This window comes from Carassius auratus, unplaced genomic scaffold, assembly GCF_003368295.1.
Source record: "Carassius auratus strain Wakin unplaced genomic scaffold, ASM336829v1 scaf_tig00031463, whole genome shotgun sequence".
In the NCBI taxonomy this organism is placed as follows: Eukaryota; Metazoa; Chordata; class Actinopteri; order Cypriniformes; family Cyprinidae; genus Carassius; species Carassius auratus.
The window spans coordinates 2,162-28,452 of NW_020525926.1; the positions used below are offsets into that span (position 1 = coordinate 2,162).

General features: G+C 39.5%; 1 protein-coding gene and 1 pseudogene across 3 annotated transcripts; one reads left to right on the forward strand and one right to left on the reverse strand.

The window, feature by feature from the left end:
* The first annotated feature begins 248 nt into the window (after positions 1 to 248).
* LOC113080512 (uncharacterized) lies at positions 249 to 10,326 on the forward strand. Of its 3 annotated transcripts, XM_026252663.1 has the most exons (8): positions 249 to 313; positions 497 to 685; positions 1,150 to 1,237; positions 1,640 to 1,783; positions 2,703 to 2,896; positions 2,992 to 3,154; positions 3,384 to 3,460; positions 9,907 to 10,326. In XM_026252663.1, exons 5-8 carry the CDS (start codon positions 2,894 to 2,896, stop codon positions 10,213 to 10,215), a joined length of 552 nt encoding a protein of 183 aa, XP_026108448.1. In that variant the 5' UTR covers positions 249 to 313; positions 497 to 685; positions 1,150 to 1,237; positions 1,640 to 1,783; positions 2,703 to 2,893; the 3' UTR covers positions 10,216 to 10,326. The 3 variants fall into 3 exon arrangements, 2 of the variants coding, with proteins under 2 accessions (XP_026108448.1, XP_026108449.1); XR_003281891.1 differs by lacking the exon at positions 3,384 to 3,460 and having other exon boundaries at positions 255 to 313; XM_026252664.1 differs by lacking the exons at positions 249 to 313; positions 497 to 685; positions 1,150 to 1,237 and having other exon boundaries at positions 1,448 to 1,783.
* Positions 10,327 to 25,033: 14,707 nt separating this feature from the next.
* Positions 25,034 to 26,291, reverse strand: LOC113080510 (hepatocyte nuclear factor 3-beta-like; annotated as a pseudogene).

Below are 26,291 nucleotides of genomic sequence, written 5' to 3' on the forward strand. Positions count from 1 at the left end.
ATAAGCTACAACATGTTTCATTTAGCTTTGATTGCCAGCAATTGATCAACAGAATACACATTTTTCACAAGATTTTGTCACTTCCTGGAATGTAGCAAGGCAAGGTCTAATTGGTAAATTCATAACAATGCTTGCTATTTATTGAACCTCTCCTTCTTAATGAAATGCTTTTTTGATTCTAGAAACATGAGATAGATGGAGCCACTCTTGCTGTTATCTCAGAGAGGATGTCCTGAGAGGCTCTTTCCGTCATTCGCAAACAGAGTCTGTTTCTGACCCAGTTGGAGAAACTTAAAAGCACACCAATGAGCAGGTAATCAGAATGGTATCCCATACGCCAAAAACACAATCACTGTGCCCACTCTTTTACATTGATGTTCAGGTAGGTTGCGCCGTATATTTTCCTGCTTTTTTGTCCTTTACCAATCACACCTATGAATTTGATAAGTCTCTTATTGAATTTCCCTTTTCTTGCTCAAATTTTATTTCTCTGTAGAGAGAACCCTCCAAGAAACATTGATAACTCCAGCCAAGCACAGTCCGGTCCAGATACCTCTTTAGTTTTTCCAACAGTGCTGAGGATGGCCATAGACAGAAGAGATTCTGATCTGAAGAGTGCAAGTAAAACAAAACTACGGAGTCTACTGATCCAGTCTCTTTTTGACCACCTCAGTAAGAAAACAATGTAAAGTTGCTACTACTTGTGCCTTTCTAGCTTGATAAATGCTTGATTAATTGCACTGCAACAAATACAATATCAATACACGATTCTTGCCAGACGTACATAAGGGTTATATGTAACAAATAGTAGAATCTCCTGTTGTTGTTGTTGTTTTTTCTTTTCGTTGCCTGGGTTGCGCATATTTTATGTTGAAACAAGTGACTAAAATTTGGACATGGTCCCGACCTGTTACGGTCAAGCAATAATATTTTTAAGGATGGCCTTAAATGCAAATTGAAGGAAGAAATGAGGAAACTATCCAGACACAGGTGGATGAAGGTTAACTAATCAGTGACTAATGAGAACAGGTACAGACTAGACAGAGCATATTTGTGACAATGTTCCCTTACCTTAGAATTCTCAGTGTGTAGTTGCTATGGCTGGTATAGTTACTAACAACTAGTATGCTTTTCTCCTTCTAATGTTAGGTACCCAACTCATCTTCAATACATTGAGCTTCTGTCAAATGTGATAATGGATTACCCATATCTAAGGGAAAGTATTGGGTCTGGATATGTAAGTTTTCAATTGTATGTAATGTTCTTCAAAATGAGTTCATAGTTTTTTCAAATGAATAATAATAATTAGAAATGAATTATTGGGGATACCAGTTTTTTTGTCAAGAATACACTTTCTAGTAGGTCCATTTGGTATTTTATTTCCATGGCAGTAAACTGTTTTATGAGGAATAAAGCTCTGTATTTTCATGATGCGTTTAGGAAATTCTAAAAGGCTTTTAAATTTATAAGTCAAACTCTTCAAGAACATACTGCAAGTATGCATATACCCAAAATGCACCTGGTCAAAAAATTGTGTATACAACAAAATAAACTTGCTCCATAGGTTTTTGCAATGAGGCTGACTGTTAGCATGAAGGTAAATGTTTCATTAAAAACTACAATCTCTTGTTGTTTCAAGGATGCCCTGCTTGAATCACTCAGAAATAAGTTTAAGAAGGAAAGGCAGCCTCTTGTTGCCAACAATGAAATACAGCGACTGAAAGAGAGATGGGCAAGAAGGAAGCGACCTCTTCAGACAGCGGAAGCTTATCCAAGTACCATGGTAAAAATCTTGAATTTGGCAGTAAACTTTGTATAATTGCAATTTCTGCGATAATCCATGGACCTCATCGTCATTTTAAAGGATTAAAAATGGCAAGGCCTGCAAAATATCTGTTCAAATCCTGTCTTCATATTTTCAGCCCTTGAAATTAATTCAGTTTTACAGTATGAACATCACATGAAATATGAAAAGCAATATTATATGGAAATCAATATTTGGACATAATGAAAAGTATTATTCAATGGCATTATCTATACTTAAAACAGTGATACATTTTGAAAAATAAAACTTGTGATTTGCTTATACCTGATCCTTCTGCTATTACGAAAACATTTGGCTGTTTATAGCATTATCTCTTTTAATGTGAAAAAAACACTAAATAATAATTTTAACGATGTATTGCCATAAAAAAATTATTCATACCCACCTATTAAATTAACTTTTTTTGCATTCAGTCCTTATTTAAACATAACGTGCATCTTAAAGGCCATACTTTCACTGATTGCTTTATTATTAAGAAACTTGGCATTGTGCTGCATCCTTTTTCCAGACTCCAATACTCTCCAGGAGGACAATCATTTTGGCCTTCAAAAACCCTGATAAATGTTATTTTCCAAAATGGGAAGCTAATAGTATAATAAGATGCATCTTATGTTCTACTAAAGAATTGATTGTATTGTGTATATAGTGTAATTTGTGACTACAGGCCAATGTCATGCCAAAATTTACAGTTAACTCGAACCTGGTTCCAACGAGTTGATTGGTCACTGTAAATTTCAACTGAGAATATTTTGGCTTTTTTGTAGTTATAAATAAGTCTATGCAGAATGACCATTGGTCCTTTTCCCCTCATATTTTTAAAGTCGCTGCTCCCAATGTTGTAGTTTGAGAGTTTGTAACAATTTAACTACCCCAATAGGTTGATGCAGGAGAAGATGAAAGAAGCATCAGGGAACATCTCCGAGTAATAAAGGAGGAAACCGAGAAGCTTAGACCAAACTTGGAGCTTCTTAAAGAAAGGATGGCGCTGATAAAAATCTACCGGAGACACTTTGTGTCTAACCACAGATTTAGATTATCTCTAAATTTCCATGTTTCAGACTGGCCAAAATGGTAAGTACAGTAGTGTATTAATTTCCTCCATAGTTATGACTTATGACTAACAAGTTATGACTGTCTTTTCTACTTTGCCTTCATCTTAACATAAGCTCCTTTGGGATCTGAGAGACCGTACCAACGTTGATGTGGACCAACAGATTCTCTCTCAGCTCTCGGTAATGGCACCTAAAATCCTTCAAGTTTCACGGAGTCCCCTGATGGAGAAGTTCAGGTGTGTGGTTGATGACTGTGAAGATGGCAGACTGAAAAAAGGTAATTAAATCTGCACTGCTTAGATTTTCTGTGTATCACTGTCTGACACCCATATCTGCCTGAGATCATACGTTCCTGCATGTATCTGTCTTGTGTAATAATAAAGACTAATTTCTAGTTTATTAAAGGTAGTAATAATTACTGTCTTGGTAACTAATTGAAAAACAAAGAAAACTAGATAAAAGCATCCACCCATGTTATGTTAACCTAATTCTTGTTTTATTTAAAGGACTACAGTTGGAAGCAGCTATTCTGCTCTTGCCTGCACTGTTTAAGGAGGACCCGGGGTTGCTGTTTGAAGTTGAGGTGAGGCATGAACAACAGTTGACTGAGTGTAAAGCAAGTCTAATTAAAGCACTACAATTATTGCTCATTTTGCTGTGCAAATGACTTCAATGCAAACATTAGTTTTTGTTTGCTGGTCTACACAAACTATGCTGTCAAAGTTAAGAGAAAATTACATTAATTTTCAGTTAATGGCCAAAAGTATGAGCAGTTGTATGACAGGAGTTAAAATTAATTATAAAACTGATAGTTCCGGTCCTTGATTCTGATTGGTTAAGCGTTGTAAATTACTCAACAAACATATGCCTGTGACTTAATTACTTTAAAGGTACATTGTGTAGTTTAAGTGTATTATTAGCTAAAATCAATGTCTTTATAATTATAAAACGGTTAGTTCCAATCCTTGATTCTGATTGGTCAATAGCTGTGTTTTATTGCACGATAAAACGGCTATGAACACTTCAACCAATGGTTCTCTATATTACTACAACACCCATAGCAACCACTCTTGGCAACCTAAACACATGTTTGTGTCACGCTGTCTAGTCTCTGTTTCCCTGGGTGTCCACTAGTGGGCTCACTTCCCCTTAGGCACTTCACCGTAGGCACTAGAAATCCTCTAGTCTGGTCCTGTCTTCACAGTAATTGCACTCCTGTTAATTGCACCAGGTGCAGCAAACTCTAGTGTCATTAGTCTCCCTATATATTCCAGTCTTTTCCTGTTGTTTGTACGGAGTCCTTACCCTTCGTGTGTCCAGCATTCTCGTCCCCCGAGATTCTTCCTGTCTGCTCGTCCTCTGAGTCCTCTCATATTCCGAGTCCCTTTTCCTGTCCCTTTCCTTTGTTTGTTTTGTTTGGACTGTCTTTTTGGTTTTGACTTTGGCTGTATTTGACACAAGATTTGGATTACCTTTTTATTAAAATACCTGCAATTGGATCTCTCGCTATCCCTGTGTCTCTCTGGGTACACGATCGTCACAGAAGGACTCCATCAAACAGATCTAGCGGTATGTCCTTTCATGTCTCCTCTCCAGCCAGTATGGTGGAACGGAGGGCGAAATACATTAAGTTAACCACCTTCTGCCAAGAGGGCAATGATGTGGGTGCCATGGCGCTGGTGTTCTGGTCCCTGGCCGAGGGCATGGGGTACAATGACGCGGCCCTTAAAGGGGGGGTGAAATGATCATTTTCACTCAATCTCCTGTTAATCTTGATTACCTATAGAGTAGTACTCCATCCTTCATATCTCCAAAAAGTCTTTAGTTTTATTATATTTATAAGAGAAAGATAGTCGTACCGTTTTTTCCGGAGAAAGATAGTCATACCGTTTTTTTTTTTTCTGAAAAACACGAGCGGCTGGAGGCGTGAAGTGTGGGCGGAGCTAAAGAATCACGAGCGCGAGTAGGCTTTTGCGTTGAGAGCGTCTTGAAACTGTGACATTACCGTGAGGAAAAAAACATCATCCAAAACAAACCATGGTTAACAGTCAGATTCAGCCGTATATTTATGATCCAGAATCAGATCAGATCAGACTATATTACAGCAGGACGTCTCTATGTGGTATGTATTGAAACTGTATATATCTTAGCGATTTTTGGAAAATGACTAAGTTCCACTTTTTGTCGTCTTTCTTTTTTTTTCTTTAAATGTGGGAAGTGCAGTTTGATGCCAACATCGCATGTTGTTTACTTGATGTGCTTACGCCCCGATAGTTAAGTTAATAACACAGAGATATTTGAAGCAGTTTTACTCACCGCCTGCGGTTCCAACACATGATCGTGACCCTTTTTCGTTTGGACTGCATCATCCTTAAGAAATAAACGATGTGCAAATCCGGCGTCAAACTGGGCCTTGTTTGTAAAACAAGCATCTTCGAAATGCAGGGAAAAACACAAACACTTGCACAACTCCGTTGATGCTCTGTAAAAATAAACTCCATCCACTGGTAATCTGTGCGGGGTTGTCTTGCCCTGGCAACCAAAAACACACTTCTTTTGTGACATTTCGCTCTCTCGCTCTGGTCAGTGAATATCTCTGCTCTGCTCTAAGGGCGCGCGCGCTCTTCCGGGAGAAGTGCCCTTAGGACCCATATAAGGAAATTCCGCTCCATCTAACGTCACACAGACCCATACTCGAAAAAAACTTTCCGAAACTTATGACAAACCGGTTGTTTATGTTGTTTAACATGGGAATCCAACTCTTTAACAGTGTAAAAAACTCTGTATGCATGAAATAGCATTTCACCCCCCCTTTAAGGACTATTGTAATACTGGACTGGATGACTCGGTTCCTCAGAAGGAACTGGATCAATTGGACACATTCGGGTTCTGGGAGTTTGTGTGCTACTTGCAGCATCGGCATCCGTGGGATGCCCCAGCCACTCCTGTCTCTTCCGGTAGGATGGCCGCCAGCCCAGCGCCACTGCCAAAGATGGCCGCCAGCCCAGCGTCACAGCACAAGGTGGCCGCCAGCCCAGCACCATGATGCAAGATGGCCGCTGGCCCAGTGCCACTGTCCAAGATGGCTGCCGGCCCAGCGCCACTGACCAAAATGGCCGCCGGTCCAGCGCCACGGCCCAAGATGGCTGCCGGTCCAGAGTTATGGCACAAGATGGCTGCTTATCTATCGCCTCTGTACCTGATAACAGCCACAATTGACCCTCCAGAGTCAAGTCAGGTTCCTGTTGACCTTCCAGAGTCGAGTCAGGTCCTTGTGGACCCTCAAGAGTCAGGGTTAATCACCGTCGACCTTCCAGAGTCAGGGCTAGTTCCTGTTGACCTTCCAGAGTCGAGTCAGATGCCCGTTGAATTTCCAGAGTTGAGTCAGGTTCCGATTGACCCTCATAAGTCGAGTCAGATGCTCGTGGACCCTCCAGAGTCGAGTCAGGTGCTCGTGGACCCTCCAGAGTCAGGGTTAGTCACCGTAGACCTTCCAGAGTCAGGGCTAGTGACCATCGACTTTCCAGAGTCAGGGTCAGTCACTGTCAACCTTTCAGAGTCAGGGTTAGTTCGTGTTGACCTTCCAGAGTCGAGCCAGGGACTCGTGGACCCTCCAGAGTCGAGGCAGGTGCTCGTGGACCCTCCAGGTCAGGGTTAGTCACCATTGACCTTCCAGAGTCAGGGTTAGTCCCCTTTGACCTTCCAGAATCAGGGCTAGTCACCGTTGACCTTCCAGAGTCAGGGCTAGTTACCGTGGACCTTCCAGAGTCAAGGCTAGTCACCGTTGATCTTCAAGGACAGAGTCAAGTCACCGGTGACCTTCAAGGACAGAGTCAAGTCACCGGTGACCTTCAAGGACAGAGTCAAGTCACCAGGGACCTTCAAGGACAGAGTCAAGTCACCGGTGACCTTCAAGGACAGAGTCAAGTCACCAGTGACCTTCAAGAACAGAGTCAAGTCACCAGGGTTCTTCATGGGAGAATTCAAGTCACCACTGATCTTCATGAACAAAGGCAAGTCACCATTGATCTTCATGAACAAATACAAGTCACCAATGATCTTCATGAACAAATGCAAGTCACCAATAATCTTCATGAGCAAAGTCAAGTCAGCACCGATCTTCTGGAATCCAGTATAAACACCATGGGATTATTAGAGTCTCGTCACTTCTCTATGGAACTACCAGAGCCTCTTCACGTCTCTGATGAACTACCAGAACCGTTCCACGTCTCTGCTGAACTACCAGAATCTCTCCTCGCCTCTGCGGAACTTCCAGAGACTCGTCATGTCTCAGTCAAACTCTCTGAGCACCCGACTGTTCCTGTTGTGGCCACGGAGGCTACCCTTAACATGCTCATGTTCTATGTTTCAGACTTGCCCAACCAGACTTGTCCTCCTGTTGGTTTGGCCGCACGGATGTGGTGGTCTTCTGCTCTGCCCTGGGGGCTTTCTGCCTCGACCACAAGGATGTGGTGGTCTTCTGCTCTGCCGTGGGGGGCATCTTGTTCAACCACACGGACGTGGTGGTCTTCTGTTCCGCCCTGGGGGGCTTCCACCCTGACCACACGGTTGTGGTGGTCTTCTGCTCCGCCCTGGGGGGCGTCTGGTTCGGCCGCACGGTTGTGGTGGTCTTCTGCTCCACCCTGGGGGACTCCGATCTCGACCATACGGATGTGGTGGTCTTCTGCTCTGCCCTGGGGGCACCCGTTCTGACCACACGGTTGTGGTGGTCTTCTGCTCCGCCCTGGGGGGCTTCCGTCCCGACCACACGGTTATGGTGGTCTTCTGCTCCGCCCTGGGGGGCTTCCGCCCTGACTACATGGTTGTGGTGGTCTTCTGTTCCTCCCTGGTGGGCGTCACGTGATGTCCTTCTTGGACTTTTTGTGTTTTTTTTTTTTTTTTGTTCTCCTGTCTGTGTCTTTCTGTTTCCTCCTATGGACCTGGCCCTCCGTCCCTCCCCCTGATCCTCCGCCGGTCCACCACCCTCCAGGACTCCTTGTTTTGTGTTGCACTTCTCTTGTCTCTGTTTCCCCATTTTACCTGGTCGTCTTGTCTCTGTTTCCCCATTCTACCTGGTCCTCTTGTCTCTGTTTTACCATTTTATCTGGCCCTCCGTCCCTCCCCCTGATCCTCCACCGCTCCACCTCCCTCCTGGTCTCTTTGTGTCTTTGGTTTTCCCTTGGACACAACACAACTGCGTTGCGACAGGTTTAGTCTGTCTAGTGCCTATACAGGACATTTGAACTCTGTGTCAGTACCTCACAGACCAGACGGGGATTTATCATGTCGTGTTGTGCTGCATCCAGTGTAGCATCACTGATTATAATGAGTATTTTGTCACGCTGCGTCACTCGCGTCCGTTAGACAGGGTGTATAGCCTAAATAAGAAAGTTAAATACACCCTGTCTAACGGACGCGAGCGACGCAGCGCGACAAAATACTCATTATAAGCATTATTTCTTTGATATTTATTTTAGTGTTTTGCAGGCGGCGTTCACTGACAGAGTGCTCAAATAAACACGAACTGACGAGTTAAATAGGATGTGTTAGATGAGTGATTTCTAGACGTGCATACATATAAATATATCCTGTATATAGGCCTAATATAGCCTATATAAATTATATTACATGCATGCACAGTTTAAGTCAGCTTTAATCACCTTTTTTGGTAATTCCATGAACACTGCTTGCATAGTTTATTTCGCAGTTTGATATGAAAGGATACGCACAAAGGAAGCGCGCACCGTCTTTGAGCACAGGACCGTCTGCGTTCGCTTAACTTGCACCTGATAATAAAGTGAAGTGGAGCACGTGTCTGAAACGTTTCCTGTTCAGTCATTCTGACTGCGAATGAATAAATTCACTTCTTGTCATGAGAAAAAGTGACAGAAGCAGCAGTTGTGAGTGGATGGCCATCCCTGCCACCGTCGTAATATAATTTGAATACGTTAAACTGGAAAAAAATGATCGCTTTCGTTAATGAGCAAATTTTGACACTAATGTTTTATATATATATATATATATATATATATATATATATATATATATATATATATATATATATATATATATATTTATTTTTTTTTTTTTAAACACCGCGCCACCGGCGGTTGTTGGTCCATGACCACCGCGGTGGTAAAAATCAGCCACCGTCACAGCCCTAGTGGAGTATTGTGAAAGATCGAGAAAGTGAGTGTACTTGCATTTACAGTAGACATGTAGACATGTATTCAGGAGAGTCCTATATTCGTAATAAAATAATCCGTTTGAATGTCTGCTGCGATTACCTTGTCCTTTTAACACAACGTTAAGGGGTTTTCTCATGCCTATAGTCATGTCAGTTGCATCTTCCTTCCTCGTGATAACAAGTTTGACTCAGAGCCTTCCAATATAAACGTCCTTCTCTACCGATTCCAGATGACTCACTCATAAAGACAGTCTTTGCCTCCATCTTTTGGCAAAATAATATATGTAACTTCTGTTGCTGTTTACGGCTGGACAGGGACTTTTTTTTTTTTCAGCAGAAGGAATGCTTTTAGTGATTTTACTTCATGAAAGTTGAATAGATACACATTTTTCGCCTTTAATATTGGTATTGTGTGGCAACCGTTTTATAAAAGCAATAAGGTACTCGAGGCAAGTGCTGTTTTGTGATTCCTACACAGTGTACCTAATAATATTACTGCGCAAGTGCTGTTTGTCACGGTCTTTGCTGCTGCATATGTTGCTTAGTAACCTCTTTAAAACCACATTGCTTGGCAGATGAATAAATGTGTAATTTTTTGTTGCTGGTTTTTATTTTGTGAATAAAATATTAAAATATTTTTATGGAGTAAGTTTTATAAATGCAATAAGTTCTTTGAATCCATGTTTTACATTGGATGTAGAACAGCAAGGGGGTTTTAGGCACTCCGCTCCTTAAATTCACAAAAACAACTGCTTCAATGGGCTTACTGTTTTATTCAACTATTTAAGGTTTGCCTTTCAAATAAATGAAGATGGTTAATGCTATTATCCCTTCTCCCCCAGGGCCATGCTCAGACCTGCCCTCCTGACACACCAACACCTAAAATGGTGCTCAAAGGCTGCAGGGAGGGTAATCCCATGCAATACGACCACATTGTCGTCATGTTGGATGGCCAGTCCATTACTGAGGAGAGTGAGGACATCTCAATGGCACTGGGCCTCATCCTTTGCACATATTTTCTGTTTGGGATCCAATATCCTAAAGGACTGAAAAAGACACTGACCTTCCTGGAGTGCATTGTCTTAAAAATGAAGGATGCAGCCGGACTTCCCGTCACAATTAAAAGAGTGTACAGCTCAATCTGTGCATAGAGTCTCTCTGTCTCTCTCTCATATTCCATTTTCTATTTTTTCAGCCAGTGTTGTTAGTTAAAAAGCACTGATTATATTTGCAACTAAAATAAATGAATTAAACTGTTAAAAGTGTAATGTATTTTCTTTATCAGTAAGCTTTTAGTACAGGGTTTTGAATCTTTCAATCCATGATTTGGTATAAAATCGTCATTTAGAAGCATATTGACTCAAACATTGAAGTATAATGATATGATAATGGCCTACTACCTAAAAAAAAGTTTCTATAAAGCACTATTTGACAAATGTGCTGTGAAGCTTAAGTGCCATTAATGCCAAAAGAGGTTCCCCTATAACGACCCAAAGAACCAATGTGGAGCGCCATTTTTGTTGAAGAAATTGTAAACAATCAAGGTGCTTTATGGCACCTCTTATGGTTCTACATAGCACCATTTGACAAAGGTGCTGTATAGCACCTTTAAAGATAAGTGCTATATGGCACTTAAAGTGGTTCCCCTATGATTACGAGCCAAAGAACCACTTTTAGTGCTATTTAGCACCTTTTCTTTTTAGAGTGTATGGACTTAGCGCCCAAAATACTCTTCCTTGACACAAGCTGTAGGCCTACCGGCAAATTATATGAAAACATGTAGGAAAATGTATAGCCTAAAGACATACAATGTTAGACCAAATTAAAATGTTGAAAATAAAAAGTAGAGATTTTACCTGGTGCGGTTTTGAAGTGTTGCGTGAAAGAAAAAGCTGTTAGAAAATGGTGTTTTTTTTTGGTATTATTAAAGGCCAATATTTGGCTGAATCTTTTTTGGATAGTTAACACAGAATAAAAAATTGTCATTTCACACCCACATGTAGTTCCATCCAGGTTTTCGTTCTTTTTCAGAACACCAAAGAAGATATTTGAAGAAGTTTTAGTTTTGCTTATATGTTGTCAATGGGGTCCAAAAGTTTCATGCTCCAAAAAAGAACATGGGGTATCAAAAAAAAAAAAAAAAACAATTCTAACTGTAGGCCATATAAATATACTGTGTCATCCTTCTGTGTTATTAATAAATTCATAAATATAAATTCTCAATCTTGCTCCTAGACCCCTATCATTTCTGTTCCTGGCCTATTTATCAGCATTAATATATGTAAATATATATTTTCAACATTTAGTTTTGCTTGGTTTTCATTGGCATCAATTTATATAGCCCATCTACCCCAAGGTCTGCACATCAACATGTACATACTGTGTATAATAGAGCTGTGCCCTGCATGATGTCCCACTGACCCTCAAAGCTGACCAGCCGAAATCTCCAGTTTCTATTCTAGGGATCTTCTAGATGCTCTCTATCTCTTTGTTTTGCATCCTTTATTTTTTCCACTTCAGATTCCCTTCGTTTACCACAGTCATGATTTATCCAAACATTTTGTATCAAACACGGCTAAAAATATTCCCTTTCTTTCTCTAAATATTGATTTTGCCTGTAGCATTGTCTGTGCTGTGTGTGAGTGAGTGAGTCTTTGGATGTGTTTTATGGGGGTAAGGAAGGGGGGTGCCGACATTAAAGCAGAAAAGTGTGTTAAAATACAGTGTTTTTTCCATTTTTAATAAAATCCTTGAATCGCCAGACACCACACAGTCATCTTCATCAGCTTTGCTCCTCATGGCGTCCTCAATTCCTTGGAGTGATTTGACATGTGCTGAACTTTTACCAGACAATCCCATTCAAGTACACCATGAATTTAGCAAGTTAGTCATTTGCAAAAGCATATAATTTTTCTGCAACAATCGCAGGCTCTTTTGTCGTCAGGGCATAATGGAAATGGAGGGAACTGATCAATAGGTTATTGATTTTCATTGGATGCAGTTGGGGGAATTGAGAGAAAGCGAACGAGGTATAAAGAGAAAAGTGGTGGGGGCTGACTGTGAAATGCAGGTTTTTGAAATCTTCTCTTTAGAAGATGAATGCTTCTACTGGAAGCAGGTGATCTTGTTTGTTTCCTCATGCTTGCCTGTTTTGAAACCGCTCTGTTGCATTGTGGGATTGCCTGACTCACAGGACATAGTTTGCCTACTTAAACCGTGTTGCCAAAACAATCTGTTGGGTCTGCTGGGGCACCATGTCAAAGTCTACCAATATGAAATAATTTTTACATTTACATTTAGTCATTTAGCAGACACTTTTATCCAAAGCAACTTACAAATGAGGACAATGGAAGCATTCAAAATCAACAAAAGCGCAATGATACAAAGTGCTATAACAAGTCTCCATTAGCTTAACACAGTACACGTAGCAAGGTTTTTTTTAAATAATATAATAATAATACAAATCTGATAGAATAGAAAAACAATAGAGAAAGCTAGTGTCAGAGGTGTTTTTGCCTTTGTTAATTGTTTAATAAATGAAAAGAAAACAGAATGGAAAAAGATTAGAAAGGTAGTTTTAGTTTTTTTTGTTGTTGTTTAAGAAAACAAGCAGCAAATAAATAGAGTGCAAGACTAAAAGGGACAAGTGTTTTTTTTTTTTTTTTTTTTAAAGAATAGAATAAGAATAGTGAGTGCTAAAGTTAAAGGGTCAAATAAAGATGGAAGATATTTGTTTTTATATTCTTGAAGATGGCTAAGGACTCAGCTGCTTGGATTGAGTTGGGCAGGTCATTCCACCAGGAGGGACCATTTCATTTAAAAGTCCGTAAAAGTGATTTTGTGTTTCTTTGGGATGGCACAATCAAGCGATGTGCAGAGGGCACATAAGTCTGAAGTAATTAATTTAGGTAAAAGGGTGCAGAGCCTGTGTTGGTTTTATAAGTAAACATTACTGAATCAAGGTGTGACGTGCATTCTTTTTGGCTCATTAAAGATGTATCTTGTTGCTGTGTGAAGCATGTTCCCGAAAGAAATGGCCTGATCTTCTTGATGTTGAATAAAGCAAATCTGCAGGACCAGACACTTTTAGAAATTTGGTCTGATAAACTCAGCTGACCATCAATCATAGCTCCAAGGTTTCTGTCTGTTTTTGAAGGAATTATGGTTGATGTGCTGGATGGTAAAAAAATTTCTGTCTTGGCAAGGTTGAGTTGAAGGTGATGGTCCTTAATCAAGCAAGAAATGTCTGTTAGACAAGCTGAGATGCGAGCAGCTATCATCAGATCATCAGGATGGAATGAGAGGTAGAGTTGAGTGTCATCAGCATAGCAGTGGTATGAAAAGCCATGTTTCTGAATGACAGAACCTTCTGATGCCACAGACAGAGAAGAGAAGTGGTCCAAGAACTGAGCCCTGAGGCATCCCAGTAGTTAGATGTTACGGCTTGGATACCTCACCTCTCCAAAAGACTTTGAAGGACCTATCTGATAGGTAAGACTCAACCCACTGGAGTGCCTGGTTTCTGAGATGCACTTTGCCAGTAGGGTTGATAGTAGGATCTGGTGGTTAACTGTGTCAAAAGCAGCGGACAGATCCAGCAAGATAAGTATTGAAGATTTGGAATACACTTTTGCAAATCTTAGGGATTCAACAACTGAGAGCAAGGCCGTCTCGGTTGAATGTCCACTTCTGAAACCAGACTGGTTGCTGTCAAGGAGGTTGTCTTGTGTGAGAAAGGTAGAGACTTGGTTGAACACAGTTCAAGAGTTTTTGCAATGAAAGAAAGAAAGGAAACCAGTCTATAGTTTGCTAAAAGAGATGGGTTAAGAGTGGGTTTCTTAAGTAGTGGGGTTATACAATCCTGTCTAAATGTTGAGGGAAAAACACTAGTGTGAAGGTATATGTTAATGATGTGAGAGTTAGTGTAGGTACAACTGCAGGAGAAATGGGTTGAAGGAGATGACACGGCATAGGATAAAGCGGACAAGTAGTAGGATTATTAGAAAGGATGAGTTTGGAGACTTCTGCCTCAGAAAGTGAAGAGGATGTGAATGAGTTATGTCTGATGGTAAGATGTGCTTGACAGATTGTGGTGTGGAAAATTGTGCTCTGATGTTTTTAATTTTATTATTAAAAACGTGGCAAAGTCGTCAGCTAATAGAGTTGATGCAGGAAGGGGTAGGGGAGGACAGAGGAGCGAGGAAAATGTTTTAAAAACCATGTGAGTGAGATAAATTGTTAATTTTGTTATGGTAGTATGTCCTTTTAGCAGTGGACACATTAGCACAGAAGGAAGAGAGGAGTGACTGATACACATTAAGGTCAGTAGGATTTCTGGATTTGCGCTTGGATCTTTCATGGAGAACATCATAACCAGGGGGCATCAAAATATGCTAACAGTTTAGGGGGAAGGCAGTGAAGATGATCATAGGAGAGCATAGCTTATGTCCAAAGATGACATGTGAAGGTGTATGTGTTGTGTCAGGAACCATGTTGAGGTTAAGAGTGAGGATGAAATGATCTTAGGTGTGCAGTGAAGTAACCAGTACATGATCAGTGGAGCGTCAGTTTTTGCTTGGAATTGCTCTGTTTAATTCTTCATTCTTTTCTGTCCAAGATACTAGAAAAGGTGGTATCCTCACAATTATATTCCTTCTTAGAGAAAAATGGTATATGTGAGGATTTCCAGTCAGGATTTAGACCGTATCATAGTACTGAAACTGCTCTCCTTAGAGTTACAAATGATCTGCTCTTATCATCTGATCGTGGGTGTATCTCTCTATTAGTTTTATTGGATCTTAGTGCTGCGTTTGACACAATTGACCACAACATTCTTTTGCATAGACTTGAACACTTTGTTGGCATCAGTGGAAGTGCATTAGCATGGTTTAAATCGTACTTATATGACCGCCATCAGTTCGTAGCAGTGAATGAAGATGTATCATATCGATCACAAGTGCAGTATGGAGTACCTCAAGGCTCAGTTCTAGGGCCGCTACTCTTCACACTTTATATGTTACCCTTGGGAGATATCATCAGGAAACATGGTGTTAGCTTTCACTGTTATGCTGATGATACGTAGCTCTATATTTCCTCGCAGCCCGGTGAAACACACCAATTTGAAAAACTAATGGAATGCATAGTCGATATAAAAAATTGGATGACGAGTAATTTCTTACTGCTAAATTCAGAAAAAACAGAGGTGTTAATCATAGGGCCTAAAAACTCTACTTGTAATAACCTAGAACACTGTCTAAGACTTGATGGTTGCTCTGTCAATTCTTCGTCATCAGTTAGGAACCTAGGTGTGCTACTTGATCGCAATCTTTCCTTAGAAAGCCACGTTTCTAGCATTTGTAAAACTGCATTTTTCCATCTCAAAAATATATCTAAATTACGGCCTATGCTCTCAATGTCAAATGCAGAAATGTTAATCCATGCATTTATGACTTCAAGGTTAGACTACTGTAATGCTTTATTGGGTGGTTGTTCTGCACGCTTGGTAAACAAACTACAGCTAGTCCAAAATGCAGCAGCAAGAGTTCTTACTAGAACCAGGAAGTATGACCATATTAGCCCGGTCCTGTCCACACTGCACTGGCTCCCAATCAAACATCGTATAGATTTTAAAATATTGCTTATTACTTATAAAGCCCTGAATGGTTTAGCACCTCAGTATTTGAATGAGCTCCTTTTACATTATACTCCTCTACGTCCGCTACGTTCTCAAAACTCAGGCAATTTGATAATACCTAGAATATCAAAATCAACTGCGGGCGGCAGATCCTTTTCCTATTTGGCGCCTAAACTCTGGAATAACCTACCTAACATTGTTCGGGAGGCAGACACACTCTTGCAGTTTAAATCTAGATTAAAGACCCATCTCTTTAACCTGGCATACACATAACATACTAATATGCTTTTAATATCCAAATCCGTTAAAGGATTTTTAGGCTGCATTAATTAGGTAAACTGGAACCGGAACACTTCACATAACACCGTACTTTCTACATCATTAGAAGAATGGCATCTACGCTAATATTTGTCTGTTTCTCTCTTGTTCCGAGGTCACCGTGGCCACCAGATCCAGTCTGTGTCCAGATCAGAGGGTCACTGCAGTCACCCGGATCCAGAACGTATCCAGACCAGATGGTGGATCAGCACCTAGAAAGGACCTCTACTGACCTGAAAGACAGCGGAGACCAGGACAACTAGAGCCCCAGATACAGATCCCCTGTAAAGACCTTGTCTCAGAGGAGCACCAGGACAAGACCACAGGAAACAGATGATTCTTCTGCACAATCTGACTTTGCTGCAGCCTGGAATTGAACTACTGGTTTCGTCTGGTCAGAGGAGAACTGGCCCCCCAACTGAGCCTGGTTTCTCCCAAGGTTTTTTTCTCCATTCTGTCACCGATGGAGTTTCGGTTCCTTGCCGCTGTCGCCTCTGGCTTGCTTAGTTGGGGTCACTTCATCTACAGCGATATCGTTGACTTGATTGCAAATTAAAACAGACACTATTTCAACTGAACAGAGATGACATCAATGAATTCAATGATGAACTGCCTTTAACTATCATTTTGCATTATTGAGACACTGTTTTCCAAATGAATGTTGTTCAGTGCTTTGGCGCAATGTATTTTGTTTAAAGCACTATATAAATAAAGGTGATTGATTGATTGATTCTTCTTTCTAGACCATTAAAGGGTCGAATCGTTCACAAAGGAACATTCACTAGCTCTTATGTTGTTTTCAACCTGTATGAATTACTTTGTTCTGTGTAACACAAAATAAGTTATTCTGAAAAATGCCTCTTTTTTTTTTTCCTTCGTACAATGGGGTCAATGGTGTCCAATGTTGTTTTGGACCCCACTGACTTTCTTTTTATGGACAAAACAGTCCTTTAATGTCTTTTGTTTTCCACATAAGAAAGAAATTCATACAGGCTTTGAACAACACAAGGGTGTGTAAATGTAGAGACGATATTCATTTTTATGTAAAATATCCTTTTAAGTATTTTTTTAGTCTAACTCGTTGTAGGAAATGTGTCCACCTCACCAACTAACTCTAAAAATCATAAACACCTAAAATATAAAATCACAATCATTATTACACCTTTATCTCCGCATTCGATGGGGAGTTCCAACTGATATTTCCTTGACTGCACTTTGCAGTGTTTGGGGTGCAGGCTATGTTATCTGAGCCGGTATCGCAGGCGGATGTGTGGTGATACGTGTGTATGGCGTGTTAATGCGTGAAGCTGGACTTGCATTGATCTCTGCACAGGATGTCAAACATTTTAGCAGCGATCTCGTCCTTGTTATTGCTCTCCACCGCCAGGCTGTTAATGCATAAAAAATCATTTGTCCCAATGTTTTCCTCCCCATCTCAATTGGACGCCCAGAGCAACAGAAGAATACCTCGTTGTTGTACTCCACAAGCACTCCTCCCCCTCCCTTCTTTCTGTTCTCCTCATCCCTCATCCTTCCAATTTTGTGTCCATCTATCTTTATGACACCTGGTTTCATCTCCTTAATGTTTCCGGACTTGACAGTCTCCCTGGTCAAAAATTCTTAATTAAGCCTGCTGTGTGTATTTGCAGTTAGGCAAACTGCAACCTAACAGGGCTAATAAAAACATTTTTGAGAGAGGGAAAGCGAAGGAACCGAGCGAAGGTGTCGAGAACCGTCATCCACACCCCAACAACCCTATCTGTTCCTTCCTCTCTTTATCACTGTCAACCATTCCCTGCATCCTCGGATTTTCTACATCACAGCCCAGAGGAAGGAGGATTGATAAATATTGCGGGTCTACTTTTGCAGGTCTTTAATCTCGCTCCCTTTTTGTTTTGGCCTGCGGGACTCATCGATTAAAACATTGAATCAAAAATCCTGGAGACATAGATATGAAAGTTTTGTTTGCAAGCTTTTCACTCCTCCACGGTTGGTACTTACCCAGTCATTAGTCTCAGGTCGAGGAAGGGGGTTTCTTCAAATAAGCGTCCAGGACGTAGCCAGTATAGCTTTGCTGAAGTACTTGCTAAAAGATGAAGGTACCAGTATCTCAGTATATTAAAATGTTTTGGGCTCCAGCTACTGACCTAGAAGGCCATAGATGTTGACCTTTCAGAATAACTGGCTACATGGATCCGTAAATGCCACATTATCTCCAATGATATTTGACACATTAATTCCTTGTATCGCTTTTCAAAGCTTTCAAATTATTTTTGTCATAACCTTGAAAGACCACATTCTTTGAAGAAATTACACTGAAAAAAAAAGGTTTCGATCCATTTAACTTGGCACAATAATTCATGCTATTTCTACTCAATTGAATCTTTATTTTCTTCATCTGTAATTGAAAGTGGCCAGAAAACTTAGTGACATTTCATTCTTTCAACCTAAAACAAATTACATAATTTTGTTTTTAATTTGACAGAATTAGTTATTCGTTTTAGTCTGTGACTTGTTTTAAATATACATGTTTTAGAATATTTGTATTTTAGAAAACTGCTAGAGGAAAGCATATAGTGTCAATCACAGCTGTACATGAGCTGACACCTTGTTGTCCATATGCCCATCACTTCTCTGAAGTGTGAGAAATCCATTTCTGTAGCATCAGACCTTTCTATGAGAGACCACCGGGCTCCTCACACCACTAGTAATAGTGTATGAGATCCATACCTTCAGCTGAACACCCCGTGGTATTGCTCGCTCATGTGAGAGAGTCGGCTTTGGCTGTTACGGTCACAGCTTTCTCGACAGAGTGAGGAAGAACAAGAAACAGAGGTGTCACAGTGTCATATCGCAATGTCTAGGGAAAAGGGCTCTTGTGTGCCACGGCATGTCGTATTGCCATCGTGTTGAATGTGTGTGTGATTGCATGAGCCTCTTTAGTTGAGGGCACTGCAGCTAATCAGCCAAGAGGTCCTGTAGGGTGTTAGTCCTTGTGTTGGAGAATCCTTCTTTCCTCTTCAAGAGTCTTGACATCTCTTAACCTCTGTCAATCGCAATGGTGTCACTAACTGTGTTTTCTCCAACCGCACAAACACAGCTCCTCACAAACTTGCCGGTATGCAAATATATGTGATATTTATATATATAATCAAGTTATTCCCAGTAGTTTTTCCCAGTTATTTTAACTGTATGAAAGCAAAACAATATTTTGATTTGCTATAACATTGTTTTTATTTATTATTTTATGTAAATAAAAAAATAGCTTCTGCATTGCAAAATAATGTTGATATTAAAATGTTGGGTATTTCACTTAATTATTATTATTATTATTAAAACTTTGTTTGGGAAAGCTATGCATACTTTGTTAGACAAATGTATTACTTGTTAAAAAGAATAAATAAAAACGATCAAAAATTAACCAAATGGAAACTGGGGTAACAGACAACCACCGAATAACAATAGCAATAAACACAGCCGTTTTAATTAGATGGAGAGAATGATGAACAGGAAGTGGAAGGAAGGAAGTGAAGTGTCTATAAGTGGGGTCAGGAGCTTAGGGTTAGTGCTCCTATTAAAATTCCTTTTAAGAGTCCTTCAGAGATCTTATGTAATAACAGTGGGTTGACCTGAAGTTGTTAACCTGTATATGAGGGATGCTTCCTTTGAATATATATTTGACCTATGGTAATGAGAATGTAGAAATGTTGGTCAAGTTAAAGCTCTTTCTATGTTTTTTAGCGTGCAATAGAAATTCACCTTATTCACCAATTTACATAAAACATGATATAAATATTAAGTTCAGTTTTAAAGTATAAATAATTGCATAACTGCGAAAATGTAGTCAGTTATTAAACAGCAAAAAAAAAAAAATTGTTTCATGTTTTTGAAATGTTTTCAAATGTTTTTGTTTCTAAATCACCTGTTTTTATTCAAGTAAAAAAAAATCATATGACTAAATGAGCCTATCTATATTAGATTCAGCTGTTGTTTGCTATCTTTCACCTAAAATGTGTAGATGATGTTATGAAATGTTGAACTTATATATCATTATTTACTGTACCTCAAAAGGTGTTTTCAGATCATATCTAACAGTATTAAATTTAAAACAAAAAAGAGCAAGTAATACTAAGCAATACTAAAGCACAACATGTAAATTGCACTGCTTCCTTGCACTGTCATTGCTTTTATAATTAATTACAGCTGTAATAACTGCAACAATGACACTGTAATGCAAAATAATTCAGAATATTCTTTAATAACTGTATTAACAGCAGATACCTGCATTAAATACTAACCATCGCCCAGGAACCTGGTGTCTTTGTTAGGGATACATCATTCTTTCTTCTCCTCCGGATCTACAAGCACTCAGCGTCCACCTTCACCTCTGCACCCCCTTTATCCTCCTCTATCTCTTTCTCTCCATCTTCTCTTAACTCATCTTCCCCCATCCTACCCTTCTATCAGTCCACGACCATTACGCTCATGAATCAATATTGACGACCCATCATTCGAAGGATGAATTACGGGACTGTGGATGGCTATTGTCATGTGACTGCCAGGTTTTACATTATGTTTCGGCCATTTAGTTCACGCCATTAATGCACGCCGACTTGAAATGAAGTCCTTTCAGTGTGAGGCTGAGGAAGGAGACGCATTACTATCTTTAAAAGCACTTCATTGCCGTTACTCTACAACTGATAAAGAATGAGGTGTGAAAGAAATGAATAGGCCAGTTGGTGATACAAAGCCGATATCGTAGCTCTTAACAAGAAGTTTCATACAAACACTCACCCACAGGGAATATGATCGATGCTACGGTATCTGCATTCATGCATCCATCCTCCACACATTGTGAGTAATCAAATGCTCACAATGTTCGAATGAGATTTGTGTATTTGTAGGAAATAAAGGACAGTCTTCTAGTTGGATTTTCTGCAGAATTGAGGGAAAGTCTAAAAATGAAAAAATATGTGGGCTGGTAAGAGAGCCAATCACAGAAGTGCCTCCTTCGCCCTCTGGCCACTCCTGACCTCTTGACCCTGGCCATGACCCCTTAGGCCAAAGGTTACCCTTAGGGGTCAAAAAGGATCGCTGGCAGGCAGAACCAAATGTTTTCACCATGGAAACCACTGGAGATAGATGAAGATAGGGAGGTAGAGGTGCTTGCAGAGGTCCTCTTTGTTTCATTGTCCTGTGGTTTTGTTGGTTTGGGATCCGCCTGCTGGACAAAATAGTGGGGTTGAGGTTGAAAACTAAATCAGAAGGTCATTCGTTGCTGTTATAGGTTATAGGTTGCTGCTATAGGTAAATAACAAGAACAACAAAGTGCAGCAAAACGAACCTCTTTTTGGTAAAGCTGACACCAGAAGACTCGAAGTCAAACATATCTGCGACCACATTTCAGGTAAAAATAAGGTGAAGAAATGAATCCTGTGAGTAAAGGGTAAGTGAGATTATTGTGCCACCTAGTGGTTAGATTGTGTATAGATTGCTACAATAGTCTTCTCACATTTCTCCTGTCTTCCTCCACTAAAACTAGGCTAGGTGCCAACAACAGCACACACAAAGATACTTTCACCACAACTGTTATCTTTACATTTACATTTACATATAATCATTTAGCTGACGCTTTTATCCAAAGCGACTTGAAAACAATAGAAGCAGTCAGGTCAACAAGAGAACAACCAACAGTATACAAGTGCCATGACAAGTCTCAGTTAGTCTAGTACAGAACGCATTGCCAGGTGTTTATATATATATATATATATATATATATATATATATATATATATATATATATATATATATATATATATATGAAAGATAAGAAAATTCCTAGTATTAGTTGGTTAAGTGCTAGCGAAAAAGGTGAGTCTTCAGATGTTTCTTGAAAATGAGTAAAGACTGAGCTGTACGAATTGAGATTGGCACAGTCCAGGAAAAGGTCCGTGAGAGTGATTTTGAACCTCTTTGGGATGACACCACAAGGCGTAATTCACTTGCAGAGCGCACTGGAGGGCACATAAGATTTAACCAGTGAGTTTAGGTAAGTTGGTGCCGTGCCAGTGGTCGTCTTTTAGTCAAGCATCAGCACCTTGAATTTGATGCGAGTGGCTACTGGTAGCCAGTGCAACCTCATGAGGAGAGGAGTAACGTGAGCTTTTTTTGGCTCAATGAAGACAACCCTCGCTGCTGCAATCTGGATCAATTGCGGAGGATTGACAGTACATGCAGGAAGGCCTGGCAGGAGAGCATTACAATAGTCCAGTCTGGAGAGAACAAGAGCTTGGACAATAAGTTGGGTTGCTTGTTCAACCAAGAAGGGTCTAATCTTCCTAATGTTGTATAAGGCAAATCTGCAGGACCGGGTCGTTGTAGCAATATGGTCTGTGAAGCTTAACTGATGCTCCATCACAACTCCTAGGTTTCTAGCTGTCCTGGAAGGAGTTATGGCTGACAAGCCCAGCTGTATAGAGAAGTTGTGATGAATCAATGGGTTAGCTGGAACCACCAGGAGTTCTGTCTTAGTAAGGTTAAGCTGAAGGTGATGGCCGTTCATCCAGCTAAGGTCACTCAGACAGGCTGAAATGCGAGCAGCTACCGTCGGGTCATCTGGTTGGAATGAGAAGTAGAGTTGGGTGTCATCAGCGTAGCAGTGATAAGAAAAGCCATGCCTCTGAATGACAGATCCTAATGACGTCATGTAGATGAAGAAGACAAGTTGTCCAAGTACTGAGCCTTGAGGAACCCCAGTAGCAAGTTGTTGTGTTAGAAACATCACCCCTCCAAGACACACTGAAGGATCTATCGGAGAGGTAGGCCTTAACCCACAGGAGTGCGGTTCCAGAGATGCCCATCTTTCTGAGGGTGGACAGGAGAATCTGGTGATTAACGGTGTCAAAAGCAGCAGACAGGTCTGTGTTGATGCCCTTAATTATCTTGACTGGAACTTGTCAAGCTACATTTTCCCAACAATGATGTTTGTCAACATTCTGTTGTAATAAGTCTGGTATCCAAAAAAATAAATAAATAAGGGCATCAACACACCAAACACTGCTTCACAATTTAATGCAGTTGAGGCTTTTTATTCCAATGAGAAAATGAAGTCAATAACACATGCACATGGGCCTTTATCAGTGATACAGTGTGTTGAGATGGGAATCAAACTGTGACAGCATTTGCACTGTAAACTTCATTGCCATTATGGTGAAATGCAATCATTATAGCAATGATGATTTATCTTAATCATTTGTCAATACCGATTTGAAAAAGAGCAATGAAAACAGACTGATATTCACTCAAATCTTTGTGCATGTGTATAAAGTGGATGAAGAGAGAGAGAGAGAGAGAGAAAGAGAGAGAGTGCAAACTGCAACCTGTTCAAAAGCTTTTTTCTTATAAGCATAAGGCACACATATGCAAGAGAATTAATGTCCTAAAGCTGTCAAAGTGTCGATTCATGGGAATTACGCAAATTAATGCAACGAAAAGAAAGATTTTGTTCAGTAAATTTAATTACATGGCTTTGTAAGGGTGATAATTGCTTACAACTTAGCTTTTTTGGCTAGGTTCCCACTCCTTTCTTCTATAATTATGCCTTAAAAACAATCATGCCTGTGTTTTTCTTTGTTGACAAAAAATATTCTCATGGTATTTTTCCAGTAAAATATATAAAACCTTGATTTATAAATATAATAAATATATAATTGTATTAAATAATCGACAATTTATGACAAGTTTAAATAATATTAAAAACAAATCTAAATATTTGAATATTATATACATTTATAAGTTCTACATTAAATACATAAATATTTGTATTCTATATTTAAATATTATAATCTGTCAATATTTTATATATGTATGTATATGTATGTATGTATGTATTTACAGCAACTTTCAGATAAATGTGCATACATTTTTTTCCAAGTGGGTCAGGGTTATATGAATGGCTACATACATAGTGTCTTCATTTCATCTTTTCGAAAGTGAAGTGGAACAAGACTGCTGTCTTCCTTATGCTGGTAGGAGTCAGAGACTGATTTTCAGAGGTGTCAAAAAGAATGTAAACTGAAATCATATTTTAGCCACTAATTATTCTGTCCAGATGACTCACATTAGCTCATGAGTGGCCACAGCCTTGAGGAATCTGTTCACTTTTTTACACTATGGGCAATGTGCTCCCAAAGAGATGCTTGCATGTTAACACACTAGGTGAGAAATTAATTGCAGTCTAAGATTTCACACTTTTTCTATATCTGTAACTCTCTGGTATTGTTCATTTGGGAGTCAAACTTGTGTTGTTCATGGTCAAAATTGACCTGACACCTCAAATGTCACTTTTTTCATTTTCATTTAAATTATATTGTTGCTATATTATAGTGTTCATGTAGCTCGACTGGTAGAGCGTTGCGTTAGCAAGCAAGCAAGCTAGTGCAAGGTTGGGGGTTCGATTCCCCGGGAACTCATAGGTAAAAATTGAAAGCCTGAATGCACTGTAAGTCACTTTTTTTAAATAAAAGCATCTGCTAAATGCATACATTTAATATATATATATATATATATATATATATATATATATATATATATATATATATATATATATATACATAAAATTATTTTAATTTATTTTTTGAGAGAGAAATTTGTGGTACAATTTAACAATAATGCAATAATTATGATAAAAAAAATTCCATTGAAAATAATATAAAAACAATTATTTTCTAATATATTTCTATTAGTTTTTAATTATGGCAGTATTTCATATTAAAATAGACACAATGCCTTTAAAATCATTGGTATTAATATCATTATTATTATTATTTAGAAATCAACATTTTGCCACAATATTCCAAGTACTGAACCTGGAATGTTCCTTTAAGAGAAAAAAAAGTAAAAAAAAAATGTAGATGTCCTCAACAATTTCGCACTTACAAAAGCTGGCTTACAAAGTATGTACAATTAAAATTCCAGCATTTGAACAACATGAAGAAATAATTTGATGGTAGATCCGGTCATATCAATCCATGAAGCGATGTCCTACGGTGTGTCTTAAGTGCAGCCCAGTTCTAGTACACTCTGGAAGATAAACAAATCAATGGATGTGCCGGTGGACAACACCAGCACAGTGTTCGTATCAGGCTGAGGCTTTGGTAATGCATGAGTAGCATGAAGGGCAGCTGCCCAGTGACTCTGCGGATCCTTATCCGGGCCCGTCGCCTGTGGTTGTCCCCATTAGAGAAGTCTTGAAAGTTGTCTGGATGAATAGCCCAGAAATGTCCCTTGCCATTGTCACTGCGACCGCATTTGATGAAGCATTCATTCAAACAGAGATTGTGTGACACTGTTTCTCCAGTTCTTGTCCCGTTTAAAGAGAACCTAAATTATGACTGACCTGAAAGTAAAATATTTTGATTTCAAGGGAAACTCTACCCCAAAATGAAAATTTTGTCATTAATCACTTACACCATGTTGTTCCAAACCCATAAAAGCTTTGTTAGTCTTCGGAACACAATTTAAGATATTTTGGATGAAAACCAGGAGGCTTATGACTGTTGCATAGACTGCCAAATAAATTACACTGTAAAGGTCCAGAAAAGTATGAATAGCAACAATTTGTCTCTTCTGTGTCAGGCAGCATACACTCTTCTGTGTCAGCCATGCCACATGCACACCTGACCAAAATTTTGATGTCATGATTCTGAAATTTACTTTAAATCAAAACTTTTGGTTTTACAGATAAAAATCTTTGTCAAATTGTGAGAATCAAAATGGAATTGTAAAATCTGTGGTTTGACAGATAAAGATCCAAATATAAGGCTCTGACAGATTGAAAATTCATGATATTTGCTTTGGTTTGTGTGTGTGTGTTTCATGAAGGTACAATGCCTTGCTTTTGAAATAAGGATAGTGATCCATAATCCATTTGTAAATATCACACAGCAGGAGCTTCTTTTCATGTGAATCCAGGATGGCCATGGAAATGAGGGCAATGTAGGACTGCACTGGCTTCTCGTCCATTCCTTCACTCTTAAGATTGGCCTTCTTGTGTTCTTCTTCACATCAGTTTTCTTCATTTTCAAGGTCCTCTGATTTTTCACTATTCTGTTCTGAGAGTGTTTCATTAACTGTGCATTGAAGACCTTCAGATGGGGATCCATTGTCCTCTGGTTCTGCTCTCTCATTGTTGCATCCCTTATTATACAACAGATATTCAATGGTGAATGGAAGCCCCAGTTGTTCTTGATTTCTGTGGCATGCATTGTCCTCCAT